The sequence below is a fragment of the Micrasema longulum genome, unplaced genomic scaffold, assembly GCF_059751315.1.
Source record: "Micrasema longulum isolate JH-2025_06_02 unplaced genomic scaffold, ASM5975131v1 h1tg000171l, whole genome shotgun sequence".
Classification (NCBI taxonomy): Eukaryota; Metazoa; Arthropoda; class Insecta; order Trichoptera; family Brachycentridae; genus Micrasema; species Micrasema longulum.
The window spans coordinates 15,570-36,803 of NW_028277376.1; the positions used below are offsets into that span (position 1 = coordinate 15,570).

Genomic DNA, 21,234 nt, shown 5'->3' on the forward strand with positions numbered 1-21,234 from the left:
AAATTAAAAATAAAATAAGTGTCCTCGGCACGGGTAACCCCAGTTAGGTCACATTATTTCATTATTAATCTTTGTTTATAATGGAAAAAATTAATAAATGTGTACATAAAACATTATTGGACTTATTTCAACACAGGAAAAAATATATAATATGAAACAAAAATGTAATTAAGATGCAATCTTAGAACTTTCATACATCAAAATTGATAAGTATTTAAATTGATTTATAATTACACAATGGCAAAAATAAAAATTCAAAATTGATTGAGATTAATATCTAAATGATTTTTATAACACTTGACTTTATTCATAAATATGTGGGTACTGATAATATTATATAACCTTTGAAAATAACAACATATAAGATTTCAATATAACAGTGTTCAGATTGTTTTTTTACTTCTATCTTTAATTTAATCTTAATAATAGTTTTAATTTGTTTTTTTCGTGGTGAAAATAAAAGTTATTTTTTATATGAGTATATTATTTGAATTAGTCAATTTGTTTCAAAATTTCATCATCCAAAGTGAGTTATATTTTATATACCTATTCTATTATTTGTTGCTAAAAATGTAAAAAAAAAAATTTACATAATGTCTTCTGTACTTATCCAAAATATATATATATTCTGCAGCCAAATACACTGAATATTTTTTAGAAAAGGTTTTATATTATCCTTACAAAAAAACCATCATTTTAACAAAAAAATCTAGGTTGTAAAAAGTAACATATTTATAATCTGAACTACATGTAAAAAAATGATAATACGCAATCAGGATTTGAAATAAAAAACTGTTATATTTTAATTCTGTTTATTAAAAAAATCGTAAAGCTAGTTAAATAATTTAAACTTACCTCGTAGAATTATAAGTAAACACAAAGTAAGACATTACACTTAAATAATATTATAATAAGGATGAACCCAAATACATATTATGTAGAGTTATAATAATATTATGACAAATACTAAATATTTTATTTTACTTTCAGAAAGCAACAGAATCATCGAATTTTCAAAACTAACTAATATTTTCTTCCATATAGGTAAATGATTAGAAAAACACAAAATATGTAACCAAATTTTTGTCAAAAAATATGTGGAAATCCATTCTAGGGGGCCATCACGTTAACATGAGTAGTTTAGTTGCACAACAGAATAAGTAGTTATTAAATCTTATAATTGCTACTCTAAAATTAAACAGTCATAGTACTCTGTATAATCAATCAAAGAGTCGAATCCAAGTCAAGGTACAAGTATATGAAACAACTTAAGTTTTATAAATCAAAATTTGACCTTTCCTTCTTAAATGAATTTAAAACGTCCATTCAAAATCACAGTTCGGGTCATACATTATTTCTAAAAATCACTGTTTATTGCATTGTATGGCAAATATTCTAAGTACAGTAAATAAATTAACGTATACTACATCTAAACATAAAAGTTTTGGGATTCTCAATAAGGAGATAAGTCATGAAATGATTTTGCGATGAAAAAACAAATGTAAATTTAAAATCATTTCAATCATAAATCTTCAAAGTTTGTATAAAATTTCAACTTAAAATTATTTAACTCCTTTTTGGTTTTGAAGCCTATAGTAAATTCCTCTCCTTTCCATCAGCTGGTCGTGAGTACCGGATTCAGCGACCTTTCCTTCATTGAATACACAAATAAGATCTGAATCTTTGATTGTGCTCAAGCGATGAGCAATAGTAATGCAGGTTCTTCCAAGTTTGGCTTTATCTAAAGCTTCTTGGACCACCTATAATAGGTGAAAAACAAGAAAATTCATTGAAAAAGCACAAAAATTTAGAGGGTATCTGACTATTCGGTTCTGAATATTTGGAAATGTTGATATTTAGAATTACTTCTACGCATTTATGGTGTATTTTTAATGTATTCTCATTATGTCTTATTGTAAATAGCTGTGAAATTGTATTTGTACAATACCTTGAGGGTTCTATTTCAATAATTTATACTTTCTGACTCACTTAAATGTATTGACTACACTACAAGAGAATTATTTAAAGAAAATCTTCCTATTTTTAGTTTCATAAAAATGTTACTTTGTTTTATTTATTATTAATTAATATAATACCGATATATTTGTAATACAAAGTTGATAATTATAATGAATTAAATTAATATCAAAATAAAAATACCTTTTCACTCTCAGTGTCTAGAGCTGATGTGGCTTCATCCAAAAGCAATATTTTTGGATTTCTCAGCAATGCTCTTGCAATAGCTACTCTTTGCTTCTGTCCTCCTGATAGTTGTGCTCCTTTACTACCCAGGCGAGTATTATAGCCCTATTATAGAAAACATGCAATCATTATAAATTTCACCTCAAAATAAAAATAAAAATTTAGGCTCTAGTCTAGAATTTGAATTTTCTGATTTTCCACTGATAAGTAAAATAATACAATTTCAAGACTAAACAAGCTTTTTGTACTTCTTTAAGTATAGAAGTATCAAATGATAAAAAGAGCAAGAAATGGATCGAAGAGACCATAATTTTTTCAAGGCTAATGCTTTCAAGGCAAGGCAATTTAAAAGATTTCTTGATATAATTTTCAATACACATACATATAGCAATTTATAAAAAAAAACAAAAACAAACATTATCCAAATCGTATCTAATTACTATGATAGATTACCCTGTAAAGTTTGATTTAAAATTCACAAAGTTAGTGCTACAAACATTAAAAAATATATGTGAAAAATAAAACACTTCAACGGAAGATTTCAGGCTATTGATTTTAAATAATAATAATATATTTTTTGGCCGGTCATCATTTATCACATTAAATTAAAACTTACCATTGGAAGAGCAGTGATAAAGTTGTGAATATTTGCTTGTTTAGCAGATTCAATGATTTCTTGCTCTGAGGGCTGTCTTGTGTTGTCGCCATATGCAATATTTTCACCGATAGTTCTATCAAACAGTATCGGCTCTTGGGATACTATACCTAGATTTCTTCTCAGATCTGACATAACCAGTCCGTCAATTGGCTCATTGTCTAAAATCTGAAAGCATAAATCAATTTTTTACTTTTATATAGATTGTTAAACTTATTTTCCGGAAAAATGAAATACATTAATGATGCAATTAAAGTAAATAAATAAAGAACATTTACTATAACTGCTTCGTTAGTAATAATATAAACACAAACACAACAACCTAGGCAAATATACTTGATATCAAACAATAAATTGAACTGAGTTGTGTTTCCGTAGCTAGTGTTGTGACTCTCAGATCAGAAGTCCTAAGTTGGAACCCCACTATCACAACTTGATTTCAATTTTCTAAAGCTGGGTCATTTACAACTCGTTCAAAATGAACCTCAAAATTGAAATATTTGGGTAAATCATAAGAACGCAAATATTTATTTTGAAGTAAAAAATAAGACTCCTAGAAAAAAAAAATTGTTCTGAAAGGACAATTTGTTTTTTCTGATCCTGACTAGGAATTTTCCGTGAATCCATATCTATTCATCCATCCATCCTCCATACTAATAAATGCATAAGTGCATTTGTTTTTTTGTTTGTGTTTCCTTCATGTTTTTGCATAGGAATAGCCGAGGAGGTGAGAAGAAAAATGGAATACTTATTTTTCATCCCGAATTCAAAATAGTACAATGAAAAAATGTTATATAATATATCAACAATGACATTGACATAATATGTCGATGAGCAATGGAGCAGCATTATTCAAAAATGAGAAGGCGCTGTAGGTGGTGAGGTGGGATATCAAAAATAATAAATTTGAAATGAATTCTTTAAATTTCTATAATTTACTTGCTTTATTTATGGTTAGCTTAGTTAGCTTTTCGTTTTGGTTTTGTAGTAGGATTTTGAATTTATGAACAGAATAACGATGCGACATCGCCATAGACAGATTGTCATTTTTTCATAGTGATACTTGAAGGACCGGCAATAAATTGCAAGCTATGTTCTGTCTCGAAAAAAAAATATTCTAATTGTCAAACAACAAAACTTATTAATTACATAACAGTTAGGTCCTAGCTATTTTTTTCCTAATTCCATGTGAGGGAAGCCGTGGGTAAAAGTTAGTAACATATAAACAAGCATTATCTTGGAGAAATATAAAAAACTTACAATGATTATTTGTAGCAATCAACTAAATAAATCAACTGTAATTTAATTGCAAATATTATTTATAAATTACTTATAAGCAGTAGGGCTTAGTGACATTATTTTTAAAACATGAAAACATATTAATTTTTCTTTATCACTAATTGAGTACAAAAATAAGCTTACCACTCTCCCTTCATTTGGGTCGTAGAACCTCTCGAGGAGTTGGATACAAGTAGATTTTCCACACCCACTAGCTCCAACCAATGCAACTGTCTTGCCAGATGGAATAATTAGTCCCAATGCGTTTAAAACCTTGATAAATGGTCTTGTTGGGTATGAAAATCCTACGCCCATGTATGTTACTTTTCCTTCAGCTTCCTAGAAACGTATGACATTTCAATTCCATAAAATCAAATAACTCTACATAAAATTTAACAAAGAAAAACAGAACTGGATTGTCAATTTTCGAAGTAGGTACAATTTATAAAGTCGCTATAAATTAATGAGCTTAATGCTTAGTTTTACGATAATTACCCTAAAACTGAGCAACTGAATTAACTCAATTATGAAGAAGTTCAGTGCTACAGGAAATTTGTAATAAAAAATGTTTTCTTAAACACGGTAAAAATTAGAGCATTTAATTGTACACCAAAGTTTCTCAAAAACGTATGAAAACTTAAAAAAATATTTTTCAGAAATATTAACCACTTTGAAACGTCACAACTTCTTGTGAACAACCTATCAATTTACTGTTGTTATGTGTGGTGATAGATTTCCGGTTTCCGGGTAGCCATTTTTTTCAACGTTTAGTGTATTTTGACCGCTACAGATTGTACTTTTAAATGGCAGCACAACTCACCAACAACAACTCGTGACGTTATGGGTATAGTAATTTCAAACATAAAAAACTTTACTTTCATAATCGATAATGATACAATACACAAATATAAATTTATTTTTAAAATGACATAGTTTGATAGTCTTTTCGTCGATTTAGATAGTTTTTGTCCAACAGACCATTTTTAACAAAGTTTTGAGTAAGCTTTCATTTATAAAATTCAAAACAATAAATATATATTTTACGTTGTTTATGGGGTTTTTTAATGAATTTTGTCTTAGGTTGTGGTCATTATAGATGCCTATTTCGTAAAAAAAGAAACTTCAAAGATTTAAAAATGTATTTCTGCAGATTTGTGTTTTGGTCGATTGGGCAGAAACAAACTGAAGCAATGTATTGAAAAATTAAAAAATGTAAAGAAACCACTGAACTTCCTAATTGTATTAGGTAATTTATACATTTGTGGCCTGTCAAAAATAATATGTATTGCCATTTTACACAAATATTTTCTTTATTTCTTATTTAACATCAATAATTTGTGAGATCACTCTTAAATAATAATTGGAAAGCCAACCAGCTAACCGTCATTTTCTTATAATATAATAATAATGAATACGTTTTGAATACCTACATAATTTCTTATTTCCTTTCCTGGAGGATCTGCAACTTTAGGTGTCCTATTTAAGAGGTATATAATTCGACTGGCAGAAGTTATTCCCTTTTGAAGATTGGGTGCAAATGTAAGGGCGTTTGCTATTGACAATGTACTCATAATCAGTACTTGAGATACTCTAAAAAAAATACCAAGATAAAATACAATATAGAACCTTTTGTAGAATTACATCATATCTTCACTTTTCAGGAAAGTAAAAAAAAAACATTATTATGAACCTAATTATTTAGCTACATAACTCATATTTTGCAAAATGGGTTATTATTTACATATCATTTCATTTGTGTAATATTGCATCCATAGAATTAATATAGACATATTCCTCAAACCATTAAAGATAGGACAAAAATGAGTCTCTAGTAGTAACTAGAACTAGCTAATACTATTTTTACTCTCAATGAATGATTTTACTTGTATTACTTAGACCATTTTGTATTATTTGTCCCACCGAAAGTATGGCACAAATGTGCATACTTATTTTATTAAAACCAAAGTACATATAATAAGAACAAACTTGTTTATTTATGTTTCGATTAATCACATAAGTGTACTGTTAATACCTCAGAGTAATAATACGCCAAGCTATGACGCATTATTACTCTGAGGTTAATTACCATTGATGCAGGCATACACAAGGAACATTTTCTCATATAAATCATAACTAACAAAAATTCAGTTTTACTGTTATGTCCACCTATCAAAGATATACAGGCCACATGCTTTACATTATAGGATGTGTATATGCAGGGAAAATAACAAAGGGGCAAAATATTATTTTGATTGTGTATTAAACTATTTATAGCTACATATTCGCCGAATTGATTTTAATTGGATTAAAGTTAGAAAAAAAATACACTTACTTCAAGACTTTGGCATAGAAAATTCCTTCATTCTCAATGAGATAGCCTCCATAGTAAATGGATGCAGAAAATGCGAAGAACATCAGACTCCTAGCAATACCGTACACAATCCCCCTGTAGTGAGTATTTTTTTTCGCTTTTATCATCGCAGGCTCTAGTTCACCAGCGAATTCTTCCAGAAATTGCTTTTCTCGGCCAAGAGATGTTACAGTCCTTATATTGCTGATGACATCAACAGCAAGCTATGGAAAAATATATAGATTACAAATGGACATTATAATGACATTACTAATCATAAAGCAATTATTCCCTCAACAACATTTTGAGTTTGTCCAAACTTCTGTGGCAGGAACTAGATTCAACCCCCTTGGGAGTTATTAATATGAACATACATATGTTCAAACATAAGCAGAATGATGAATGTTACACAGAGTGTAAAGTGGCCACTTAAACCAGCCCATGACAGACCCTGTGAATGCAGACTTTTACATTCCCTTTTGTTAAATGTTCTTCATATCTGTTGTAAGACATCAATACAATTATTCCCTATATAATTCATTTATCAAAAACAAATTTTTGTGTATTTTGGTTCAGAGAAAATGACTAAGTCTGTCAAAATCTTGTCCCAAAAATATTTTTTATGCATTTATTTGTGGAAAAAGTAAATTATTTTATTGTACACTTAAAGGTATTATCTCATATTGTACTGAAGTAAGTAATATGACAAAATATAGTATTTTTTATGCACTTATTTGTGAAAAAAATTAAATAAAAATCACACTTATATAATTCTATGCTTATAGGTAATAGTTACTGGAATATGACAAAATACAAGGGCATTCATAGTACTTTACATTATTTGTAAATGTTGGTGAAAAAATTTTGCACCTGTTGAAAAAACCCATTTATTGGTTATAAATTAGAAGCATTTGTCTAATGAATAAGATGTAAGAAAAAATATTTTATACTGTTCACTTATTAAATAATTAAGAAAGCTTAGCTTTTCTTTGCAATTTTTCATTACTCACTTTTGTACTTCTCTCCATGGCTTGAGATGATCCAAAATTCTCTGCCTTGGCAACAGAGCGATGCATTATTGTTGCAAATACTGTGATCGGAGTGAATGACAGTGCTACCAAACCAAGTCGCCATTCGTAGTATATCGCAAGAACTATAGCGATAGAAAAGGTAGCGAAAGATTGAATAAAGGTACCAATACGTTGACCAGTGGCCTATAAAAGAAAAACAACAAACTTACATTACCAGTCATCAATCTTATCACTAAATCGTTGTACTCAGAAAAACAACAAAATATTTTATCATTATTATTTTCATGTCATGAAATGCATTTATTTTGCTATTTTCAGGGGTATTTTAGAAATGCGTATTAAATTTCACTATTCCCAGAAACTTTCGTATGATAAGAATACTAATCGGAAAATATCCTATGCTTATAGGGCTGCCCCAACTCACCGGGAAAAATGTGTTTATTCTATAATAACAGTCTCATAGTATAAAATAAACTGACAAATTTTATGTGATAACTACCTACAGTAAATGTACATGTAATAATTGACATAGATCAACTGAGGTATAATAAAATAGAGATGACACTTCATATAATGCGAATTTGAAATTGTGTCTTAAGAATTATCGAGCAACATTGCCATGCAAAACGCATGGTAGAGTCAAAAGGACTGTTTATGCCACCTACTCGGAATTCAAAGCTGTATGTCGCGTCCTTTAGCACTGCTTCACATTTTCTTAGCGTAATCAAGGAAAAACACAATTTCTCCAAATACAAGATAAGCTTTGGAACCTTTGTTGAATGGAACCCAAGTTGGGTGCTTAGTGCCGCATTTAGTGTTTACATATACATGTCATATTTTAATCAAGAAAGCAATTATTAAATTAATGTTTTAACATTGGTTTTGCGTAAGAGGTATTTTTTTACATTTCTTTAACAATCATAGTAAAAATGTGCAGGTTTTAAATCAATTTATATGAAAATAAAGAGAAGAATATGGATTTACCCCTTGAACAGCACTTGCTTCTCCAGATAATCGAGCACAAAGTGCACCAGTAGCATTTGCCTTGTCATCAAACCACCCCATTTCTTGTCTCAGCATCGCTTCAAATGTTTCGGCACGCAATCGAAGAGTCATTCTTTCTCCAGCTATTCCATACATTGTAATCTGTTGATTATATATATATTACACAGTTTTTAAAAGCAAACTAGTAATAAATTAAGTTAAAGGTAAGGTTGTAAAATAAATAAGTTGCATATAAAACATGGTTTAAAATAAACATAACATAAAACACACGATAAAAAGAAAATTCTTAAAGATATTGGTGTAAAATATGATATTTTAAAATTTCGATGAAAAATCAATCTTTATGATAAGCTACATATATTAGACTGACACATTAGAAAGTAAAAATAATATTACCGAAAGGAATGATGCGATTCCAGTAACACATCCAGCACAAAGAAAAAGAATGCAGTAGAAATTGGTTTTTTCTCTGATTTCATCTGTGTTAGGATTCGACAAAGCCTGGAATAAAAAAGCATGCGAGTCAGTTATTTTTTTATTATAATACATAAATATGTAAAACAAACATCAAAATAATTACATTTATGCTTATTTGAAAACATGTTTATTTACCCCAATAATATCACCAAAAAGAATTGAGAAAATAGGCATGGCTGAACCCATAATCAATGAACATATACAAGCGATTCCAACAAATTTCCATTCGGGAAGATTCAAAGCTACTATCTTTAAGAATGGTACATTTGGCATAGACACTAAAGCATCTTCTTCTGTTTCATTCTGTAAATAAATAAAAAAACCTTTTAGAATAAATCATCAAAAACACACACAAATCAACATCGCAATCATCATAGGGTACTGCATTGGCACTCCATTTGCAGCACATCTAGATCATTTTTGTTACTTGGAAGGTAAGATGATTAGTCCAAGGACAGTGAAATAATGCAGTGAATAACCACCTTTAAATCAAATACTTCACCTCCACCCTGCCAGGAATCAATCCCCGGGACCTCAAGCATGGTAGGCGAACACACAAACTATTACACTATGAGGCGGACTTATCTCCACTGGATTTCTTTTTTCAAGATTTTACCTGAGAGAAGCCATCGAGTCGAAAACATTCGTCCGGGCTTCTGGTTCTATTTCATGCACTGAACTCTATTCTTCATCTGCCCAGACGCTAATTTAAAACTCCATCGACAAACTCAATACTGAAAACTATACTAACATATCTAAAAATAAAGTACTTCTAAAAAGATGACACATATTATGAAAATGAACTCGTTTATTATGAAATTCAAATAATAATTCAAGAATACATTTTTCCATAAAAAAAGCAGAAGACAAATTAGCACAAAATTGGGCAGTAAAAATATTTATTATTACCATAACTGGAGGAATAATTAAATCTTCATCCATACTCCTCACACTGGCAATGCTGGCCCTTCTTAGATCCAAATCCACTTCTGCAATAATCAATTTTAAATAATGTAAAATAAATAAATAACAAATGTGCCTATTTATACTAGAATTTTATAAACATTTCTACAGTAAAAGTTTCTTTGAAAAAAATGAAATATAAAGTGATAAATTATTTTCTAGTCTCAATTACCTTTTTCATTTTCTTTACTCAGTTGTGCTGTAACTAAATTGAAGTAATGTCCTTTAATTTGCATCAAGTCATCGTGTGATCCCTTTTCAACCACTTTTCCGCCATCGATAACTACAATCACGTCAGCATCTCTGATTGTTGACAAACGGTGGGCTACAATTATAGTGGTGCGTCCTTCACTAGCCTGGACAACCATTTAGAAATATATATATATATTTATATGCGTAGCAATTATTGATTAAATAATGTTTAAAATAATTTTTTGAAAATATCTGCTACATATATAATTGATTTATGAAGTCTAATCAAACCATTAATTTTTCAAAGTCTATTAAAACTAAAAACTATAATTTTAAATGATCCAACATAAAAAAAAAACTCTTTAATAATCAGTTTCTTGAAGTCTACTATTTCATCTTTCAAAGACGTTTTGGTGCATTGTTGTATCAAGCTTAACTTTTACATGCTGATAACGTATTGTGTTATATCAAACTGGTACTAAATAGATCAAATTACGAGTAATTATATCATGTATGTAAAAGTGGTTTAAATAAAATCAGGACAAATTGTCAATGGGTATTCACTCTGTTCATTACCTTGTCAAGGGCAACTTGTACTTTATGTTCACTAGCATTGTCCAGAGCTGATGTGGCTTCGTCCAAAAGTAAAACCCGAGGGTTTCGCAACAAAGCTCGAGCAATAGCAATGCGCTGTTTCTGACCTCCTGACAGCTGAGTTCCTCTTTCTCCAACAAGTGTATCATATCCCTGAAAGATTAGATTTCAAATCATAAGGAAAATTTACAATGATAAAACATAATCTATAGTCTGTTAAACAAGTGAAGAAATAAAAGGCGCTAGTGATTTAATGGCTTCCCTCTTACTGGAACACTTAAAAAAGAACTACAGAAAATTAATGTTCTGTGATTTTGTCATGACCAATCATGAAACAAGGCAGATATAATCAATTTGGTGTAGCTAATATAAAAATGAATATTGTATGTAGGTCTAATTTTTTGGATACCCGTGAAAATATTATTTTAATGTCATATTTATTTTTAAATTAGCTTAACATCTTTTGGTAATTTTACATTAGTTTTTTAATAGCGAAAAAAGATGACAATAATTGTGCGATATAAATGTAAAGGGATAGAATGATGTCATTAATAATGTCAAAACCTATAGGATCTACCAGTAATGAGAATATAAAGTACAAGAACCCTTTAGAATTAGTTACAATTTGTCAAGGGAAAGAAATATAATTTCAGATATAAACTACGGCGTGAAGAAATAGAATAATATTCATTATTATTACATATTTACAAAACATACACTTTTTTCATTTTTTTATTTTTTATTTGTTTATTTTTCCATACATATATTATGTTTGTTGTAATGTTTGTTGATGAGACTCACTTTTGGCAGTATTTTAATGAAATCATGAGCATTAGATTGCCTAGCAGCTCTCTCAATTTCTTGTCTAGAAGCTTCATCTCTGCCATATCGAATATTCTCCGCTATGGTATTGTTAAACAAAACTGGTTCCTGACCCACAACACCAATATTCTTTCTCAGCCAATTAACAGACAAGGTTTTGATATCTATTCCATCCAGTAATACCTATAAGATAAAATTTCATTAGTGGCATAATATTCTTAAAAAGGCGTAATATCCTAGAAAGCAATAAAAAGCCATAATATCATAAAAACCTTAAAATCCTAAAAAGATACACAAATAACATTCATTCTTTACCCACTATTCTCCCCTGGCACGATCCACAGAACAGCTAATAATTATATTGAGCTGTTGGACTTGCTCCACACCACTCCCGCTGTTATTTAATTAGCTATCCTTTGCATTGAATGGCCACCCCCTCAATTCTCCTCTTTTTGATTTCTATTCATCTTTACTTATTTCCTTTTTCTTTTCTCTTTTATAATTATATTATTGAAATAATTCTGATTATATTTTGTGTCTATTACAATAATACTTTATATACTTCTTAAAAACATATTGTAAATAGTAAATATTGTAATATTATTTACTGAGCGTTTATTAAATAAATAAATAAAACATTCAAAATAGAGGCATGAGGACAATATTGAAATGTGGCAGATATAGAAAGATTCACAGTAATATTCAGCGTAAAAATTCATTGCTATTTTTCATGGGGAGGTGAATGTTGCAGGCTCTCAAAAACAAGAATCAAGGCAACATAGAACAATCAGTACAATAAATAACTTAAGATGTTTGATGAGTTGCCGAAAGGTATAAGGGACGCTGACGCATCATTTTGTGTTTTTGTTAAAAATAAACATACATATAAGATTAGTAAGTAGAGTGTCATCAGAAAGAGTAAATTATTAACAAAAATATTTGTTGATATTATTGTTTTATATAATATGTTATATTAGGTAAGGAATTACTAGTTTTTTGAAATAAATACTTTGTACAACTACTATTGTTACTACTGTTCAATATATTCATAAATGTTTTTGATTTATAAATAGAAGAGTCTCGACTTAACACGGAATTTTCTAACAATTCGGGAAATAAAAAATTATAATTGATAAAAATCAATGATAAAATTGCGTATTTCGGGCATTCAATAAAAATAACTATATATTTGAATAAACGCATTGAATGTTTAAAAATACGGCAATTTTTAAATTTGGATAAAATGACATACAATAATATTTAAGCCTCTGATATTAATGATATACGCAGAAAATATACCGGATCAAATTTGGAATGTTTTTGATTATTAAAACTTGCCATATTAAAGTAATCTGAGAAATATTTAAGAGATATTGCAAACGACATTTTTACATTATCAAAGGTTATGAAAAAAATAAAAAAATATTATTTTACGTAGAAGATTATGAAATCAACACATTTAATATTAGAAAAGTTTGTTATTTACACTTATGTGTTGCATAGAAAATAACAATCACATTGATCACTTAGCTATCAGTAGCATCCATGAAAATTGGGGAAAAATCACTATAAGATAAATATATTTTCTTTGGTTTGAGGTCCTTGTCCTTTTCCATTAGATTTACTTTAAAATCTACAAAGTTAGTAGAAGTATAACTTTTTTGTAAGTGCAATTTTTTTCATGCCAAATTACATATTTTTTAAACATTTTACTGTTAGTCTCTTTTGTCAATTTAAATCAATATATACAATACTTTATCATTTTCATTCGTCATTATTATTATCAACATTTAACTAATATTTTGCTTGTATGACGTATTTGATAAATTAAGATTTGATAACATGACAGATTAGTACAAAAATATCTAGACAAAGTAATCAGTTTAGATTGTTATCGGAACTAATTTGAATAAGTGCGTATAATAAGTGTGTACTCACAGATCCTTGCATTGGATCATAAAATCTTTGGACTAACTGAATGCAAGTAGATTTTCCACATCCTGAGCTGCCCACCACGGCAACTGTTTGTCCACGATTAATAGTTAAATCGAATCCTTGCAGAATCTAAAAAGGAATAAAATTGAATTTTAACTGATTTAGTCATTGTTTCAAAGGAATCAATAAAGGACGCATCATTTTTTCCATAGTTAAAGTAGTAATTAAAGTAATTTATATATTTATTACCCATGTATATATTATATTGATAGCGCCATACCAGAAGAGCGTTGCTTCTGGCAATGGCAGAACCATTGGGAAAAGTATAAAGCAGTACAGGAGGACTGCTTTGAAGGGGATTAGTGTCAAATAATTGTATTTTAATAAATGTTGATTTTATGAATAAAAGTCGGATCCTTTTTCGGATCTCATTTATTCAATATTATTGTAGCAAATATTTCGCTCCCTCAACATTCAAAATACAGAGATATCAAATCATGATATGCTTAAAAATATTTAAGTGAGAAAGAGATTGATATAGGTACATATTTCCATAGCTAATATTTCTGCGTAACTCGTAATTATAGGACTGGCTGCCAGTTCTATCATTTGAATGCTTCAAAAATCTTTTTTTTTTAAAAATAATTATATAAATAATTAATAAATTGGATTGAATTTATGAATTAAACCATAAATGCATTCTGTTTTTTAAAGTTGCACTGTAATTAAAGCATTTTCGCATCACAGATTAGAGCTTTTTTCTGCGTATCATTATGTTTGACCTCGACAAAAGTCCATTAGAGGATGAAAGCAACGAAGAAAATTGACATGTTCTTCGGGTTTGTAACATGTCCATTTAATTACACATCATTACTTTGTCATAACATCAATTAATAAAATGCACAGAAAAAATACCAGAAAATGTAAACTAAAGTTTGAAATTGTAAATCCAATAAATGTCCAGTTACCAACCTTCACATCCATTCTGGAAGGGTAATTAAAATGAATATTTTTAAATGTAATATTCCCTTTGCAGGAGTCTGGCTTATCCCCAATATCGGATAAAGGATCAATGATGGGAATATTATCAATAACTGAGAAGATTTTAGCTCCTGCACCTTTTGCCATACCAAAAATCTCAATGAAAGGAGTGGAAAATCCAAAGTTCATAGATCCCATAAACACACCAAAGAATACCTACAAAAAAATAAAACATGCATTAATTATTCACATTTCAAATAAATTCCTTAAATATCATCAAAATCAAACCCTTACCCACACATGATGCTGCATAGGGCACTGAGTTTCTTAAGTAAATGCAGTATCATCTGTTACACGAAGATAAGGTAGGAACAAGTCCGGGGACGATAATGAAATATTGCAGTGTAAAACCACCATATAAACAAATATTTCAAGTTCACCAGGAATCCAACCCAGGACCTCAAGCATAGTATACAAACGGGTCAAGCACTGCACTATAAGACGGACTTTTCCTCACTCAATACCATTTTTCAGGATTTCAAAAACACTCACCAGGATTCTGGTTCTATTTTACACACAGAACTCTATTTTTCATCCGCTCAAACAAACACAATATTTTGGGCTATTTTAAACATGTTGTAAATAAAGAGAAAATTATCTTGCTAGAAAATCTAAAGAAAGATTTTGAAAAGCGGTTTTCGAACCTCGGACGACTGATTTGTGAGTCTGCTGCACTACCAGGGGTCCACGGCCCAGTTTACGACAGATAATTTGTGTAATTTATGACAATTTATTGAGGGCTTGGGTATAAGTTCTCGCCGTTTTTCGTTTGACGTCCCTCGGCTTCAATGAGAAGGTTCAGTGTTTTTTTATATATTTTTTATTTACTGATAGACTATTATGCTAAAAAAAATTTTAAACTTTTATGTATAATATTATCAATGCTAATTATGACTATTAAGTTTTGTATTTCTGAAACTACTCCGTGAGTGACATTTAAAGTTCTCTTCCGCTTCTTCTCGGTCAGTTCTCCCAATTGTTGACGTACCGTAAACCAGAAATCTTTCACAACTGTCTTATCATTGGTTGATTCATATGAACTGGTGACGTCGCTCAAAGTTGTTCGTTTCAATTTTTTTTTTTTAAATCGTACATTTGAATCATGAATCTTTGCCGTAAAGTTTAATGCTCTAATTTTTACCGCGCATGAGAAAACATTTCTTATATCCGATTTCCCGTAGGGCTGAAATTCTTCATTCGTACGGCACCCGATTTCCTTACTTTTGAATCATTCCTAATAATTTTAAACCTTTGGCAACTGTTGTGTGATCAACTCCTAATGATTTTGTAAGTTTATTTTGGGTCTGACATGGGTCTTCATCGAGTAATGCTTAGGTTCAATTCTTCGTCTAAACTTTTTTGGTGCGCTCTGGCGTTCTTTATCTTTGACGTCAACATCCTTATTTTTAAACTATCGAAACCAATCTCTGCACGTTGTTTCCGACAGAGCGTGGTCACCGTAAGTCTCCCTAAGAATTATGTCCTTCAGCTACAGATTTTAAAAAAAAGTCAGGCAGCTAAATTCCCCGCAAATATTTTTTTTTACACGAAATTCCTATAAAAAAACCTATAAAAAAATATTTTGTTTACGCTTCGGCGGGATAACATTGCATAAATATACTTTCTAGATCTTAGAGTATACTCAAAGATCCAGATACTGTCATTGTCATTTCAAATTTCAAGCCTTATGATGGAGCTTCACGATGCAGTTGATTGTAGTATTGCCCGATGCAAAAATACTAAGATAACACCATCTGTCGGGAAAAGCTAGGGTTTCCTAGGACAGCGGTGCCCGTATCTTAACGGCCGTAGTGAACGGTGATGCGGTGGACAGCCGTCGTAACGGTGACTAGAGAGTGGTTTCCTAGGAAAAAGGTGTTGATAACATCGTTAAAAAATAAAACCACTCTCTAGTCACCGTTACGACGGCTGTCCACCGCATCACCGTTCACTACGGCCGTTAAGATACGGGCACCGCTGTCCTAGGAAACCCTAGCTAAACAGCGAAAACTTATTCAGGCTCCTATTATAATAATTAATAATTATAATTTCAGTATTATTCGTTAAAATATTTGAATAATTTACTCACAGCAACCATAACTCCCGGAGGATAATTTGAGTCTTGCTGGTCTATTACTAAACCAATTCCATACCAAAACGACAAGGCATAAGTTGAATAGATGCTTAACCATAAAACCCCAAGTCCTATGCCAGTATAGAGACCTAAAAAATATTAAAAAAACAGGCATTGATTTCATCTTTTCTTAATGTCTCAATTTATTATAATATATATTCTGTTGTTCTTCTTCTGTAGTAATATATATTCTGTAATTCTGTATTATAATATATTTCCTTCTCTAAAATGTTTTCCCCCTGTCGCAACAAATATAAAATTTTAACAATTTCAGAGGAAAATTTAACTGTGATTTAAAATATGACAAGTCTACTAATAGGCAACACATAATGCAAGAGTTAAATTTCTTAAATTGTTACTCTTAACTATAGTCCTTAAAATGTCACATGATTACAATGACAGTTGTCAGAAAAAGTGACGACATAACTTTGTAGTAACGTCAAAGGAGTTACTTATATTGACACACGAAAAATTATTTGTATCTGGCGTGTTAATTATTTTTTTAATACAATGCTTGAAACATAAATCAACATTAATTTATAACATCAGCTTTAAAACTAAAAAAAAACAAAAATAAAGCTAATTATTAACGACGTTCTTACTTAAGTTAGTTTTCGGAAACAGAGTTTCACGATTGCATGAAATAAATAATAAAATCGATTTGATCAGTGATCAGTAATTTCCCATCACTAATGAAATGAGTTTGACAGCTGTCATTCTATCAAGCGATATTTTAAGGACTATAATGTAGGTATTCAATAAAAAATCATTAGAAATGTCATCCATAAGATTTATTAATTAACATTATTCCACAATAGACGATCTCAGACGATGCTGACCAAACCACAAACCGTATTGATCAGTTAAATGGGCATAATAGGCAATACTTATTTGCTTTTCTAAATATGTTAGTGGAAAATAACGTGTAATATAAAATAACACTTAAGACTAAATTTCAATGTGGATGCCATATTTTTTTACTCAATAAAATATACGATATATTTATTTGTATTCCATTTCACTAAAAATTTTTAAGCATGTAAAAAAATATGCACATTCTATAAAATCCATCATGTAGGAAAATTAAATATTTTTTGTTATTATTTTCAATTGTGTACAAACAATTTTGTGTTTTGAGTCTAAAGGGGTCAATGTTGGATATCATTTTTTTCTTGCCAAAATTTTGGAGAGGTTAATGTCAATAATAAAACACACATATTAAAAAATATATATACGCATACATATGTGGTAGTATTGTTTTATCGAAAATAGTTTCAAAAACCTCAAACAGTTTATTATAATGTCACAAAATAGCTGTAATATTTATTCTGATTTACGACATTGGCTCTTTTAGACCTAATCATACATTATATACAAACGTATGTAAGATTATAAGCGATACGTTTGCCAGATATGGACTATAAAATATTGCAGTAAAATAAATATTTTTGTGTTTATAAATATCTCGTTTTGTCGGGAATCGAACCTAAAACCTAAAGGTAAGTAAATACCACTGCACTACGCAATTTGAATGAAATGTATATATACAACGTTATTTTTAGACCACACATAATAATATGTTTATGTGTGCCCTATTTCAAGATTCAAAATAAAAAAAATAAAAAAACGAATTTGATAATTTCCTTGTAAGGCACAATAGCATAACTATTATAACATGGAACAAAAAAATGCGCGTAATATTATTATATTTAATAATAATTAAACTATGGAGTTCTAGAATCAATATCATCATCATTCCCTACCCGATGGTGCAAAGGGCACTGCATTGGCAAATCAAATGCAGCGTATTCCGTTCATATGTTGTTGCGTGTTCGAAAAAATGGAGAATACGGTTATGTGTGTGAAATTGAACCGGAACGGAAAAGACATCGAGTGTAAATAAGTCCGCCTCGTAGTGTAGTCAGTGGCGCGTTCGCTTTACATGCTTGAGGTTTCAGGTTTAATTCCTGAGAAGGTACATTAAATATTTAATATGGTGGTTTTACATAAAAATATTTTACTGTCTCTGGACTGGTATCTGAATCGTAAGATTGATCACCTTACCTCCATGTTTTACAATAACGTATTGCATTTTGTTTACCTCTTCTGATGTTGATGTTCTGTGCGTCTATAAGATTTTCTCTAAATCTGACGGATTCTTTTGCTTGTCCTCCAAACGCGATGACAGTTCGAACTCCACTTAAAACTTCCTCAGCCACTGCTCCAGCAAATCCATAAGCAACTGATTCTTGCTTTGAAAGTCTCGAAGACATCTATAAAATAATTAATTTTGAGAATGTACACTCCAGTTCTAAAAATATACATTCGTTAAATGAAAACCAAAAGTCTTTACCAGTCTTCATCTTAAGAAACATTTCCGAAAAACATATTTCAAAAAGTGCTTCTACTGGTTGTATTGACAGTGTGATTTTCATGTTTTATAAACATTTCCAAAAATGTTTAGTAAGCACTCATTAAAATTTTTGAGTAAAATTATTATGCATTGAATCATTTTTTGATATTTCATTAATTTTTTTTGTGCTTTTTTATTCCAGTATTTTAAGTGAAATCCTTTATTTTTTTTTACATTATACATAAGAGGTAAAACAGAGTATTAAAAAAAAGAATAGTTACATAACAATGAAATACATAATAATAGTAGCAATAGTAAACAAAAAATACCACAAAGGCATGACCTGTTCGTGGGTATACCTAGGTACAAGAAATGTTTATGAATTTTTTTGCTCCTATAATAAAAGGACGGGTAAAATATGTTTGTATTATATAAGAAAGAGAAAATAAAATATTAGGACGTGCCTTTTTTTTCTTTTTTTTTTTTTACATTTTGGGCCTATAAAATATGTAAGTATGTCTCTGTGCTAGCCATGTTTTACAATGTGGTTTTTCTAGCACACGATTCCTTCTTGGACTTGATCTATTTGAAAGTAAATAAATTTTGGTTCATAAATATATATTTTAAACGTTGAAAACAATATATTTGTCTTATTTCTAAAAGTTAAGCTTCTTGGACGACTAAAAACATTATTTTATTTTACTTTTCAATCTTATCACCATGTTTAATGCTTACAAATGTTGTATTATATAACCTTTAATTATTTAATAACATTTCGATTTTGCTTTAGGGTAATCATGTAATCTCACATTAATCACAAGAGGCTGTCTCTTTTTTGGTGTAGTATTTCGTTTAGTTTTTTATCATTATTTATATTAAAAAATGTATCTGTTCATAAAACATTATTTTTATTGGTAAACCAAATACGTATTTTAGAAAAAACATCGTCATCATCATTTATCTATCCGCACCTAGTGGTGCATAGGGCACTCCATTTGCAGCTTATCTAGATCATTTTTGTAACACGGAAGGAGGTGATCATGGTAGGCAAACATTTTAGGATTTTTACCGAGAGTAGCCATCGAGAAAAAAATTACTTGTCCAGGGTTTTGGTTCTTTTTCACACTCAGAACTATATTCTTTATTCGCTCGAACACACAAAAACAAAACAACTGTATTAAAAAAGAAAATCTCAAATGTTTAAAAAGTTGCACCGTGCAGGCTACAATACAATTTTCCTCATTACAATTTATTTTCATTGAAATATGTTTTAAATCACATATTTGAAGATTTTGGCAATGTATTGGCTGATAGTGCTAATTTTCAAATGATACTGGTTTCGTAACTGAAATTATATTATTTCTGTTGCTTTAAAAAAACATTTAAGAGCTCACAGAATATTCTCTAGTAGAGGATTCTTAATAAATTTTCCATTCAATAAATTGTATATTTATAATCAAGAAAAATATTACATATAAACTTAATGAAGTCAAATTTGAAACATAGGTACTTACTACTCCAACTATTGCCGCAGATATGAGAGTAATGGGAAAAGAAGACAAGCAAACCAAGGCTAGTTTCCATCCTCTGTAAAACGCTAATGCAATGCATCCAATGAAAGAAACCCAATAATGGAAACAAGTCGTCACTTTTTCTCCAATTCCATCTTCGAGTTTCACGAGATCACTAAAATTGTAATTACATTTAGTTCCATAATATACTACACTGTTCTGGTCTTATTATAATTATTTAAATATATTTTTAATCCTTACTCTGTCATCCTTGAAGCAAAGTCCCCAGATTCGTTGAGATCATAATATGAAATATCTTGATTCAAAGCGGACTGCAGAAATCTTTTTCTTATTGTAAATATCTGAAATAAACTTAAATTGTAACTAGGTGTACTTAAGTCTATTATTACGGAATACAAGCATTGTACCAAAATGTGAACTGAATTATATATCTACGGTGGTAAGGAAATAGTTCCAAAGTGACATGTAGCCAACTTTACAAAAGAGTCCTTTTAATTGTTTTATTTAAGTTATGTTGGAATCACGCCAAAATAATAAGTAAATATGAAATTTTTCAATGAATTAAAAAAAAACAAAAAAACTTCGACTTTTCTGTAAAGCTGCGACATGATGCTTAGGAACTATATTTTTTTCCCTGTCGATATACAGTTTGAATCAGTTCAATCTTCAG

General features: G+C 29.8%; 1 protein-coding gene across 1 annotated transcript; it reads right to left on the reverse strand.

Moving 5' to 3' along the window:
* Positions 1–795: 795 nt before the first annotated feature.
* LOC148283995 (ATP-dependent translocase ABCB1-like) lies at positions 796–20,827 on the reverse strand. The gene is made up of 20 exons (XM_088242842.1): positions 20,805–20,827; positions 20,547–20,718; positions 18,781–18,952; positions 16,635–16,768; positions 14,477–14,701; positions 13,508–13,633; positions 11,549–11,752; positions 10,730–10,900; positions 10,134–10,317; positions 9,908–9,987; positions 9,134–9,301; positions 8,918–9,022; positions 8,501–8,662; positions 7,496–7,699; positions 6,468–6,709; positions 5,566–5,725; positions 4,280–4,474; positions 2,819–3,025; positions 2,161–2,307; positions 796–1,760 (listed from the first exon to the last, which is right to left on the reverse strand). Exons 1-20 carry the CDS (start codon positions 20,810–20,812, stop codon positions 1,563–1,565), a joined length of 3,264 nt encoding a protein of 1,087 aa, XP_088098968.1. The 5' UTR covers positions 20,813–20,827; the 3' UTR covers positions 796–1,562.
* Positions 20,828–21,234: the final 407 nt, after the last annotated feature.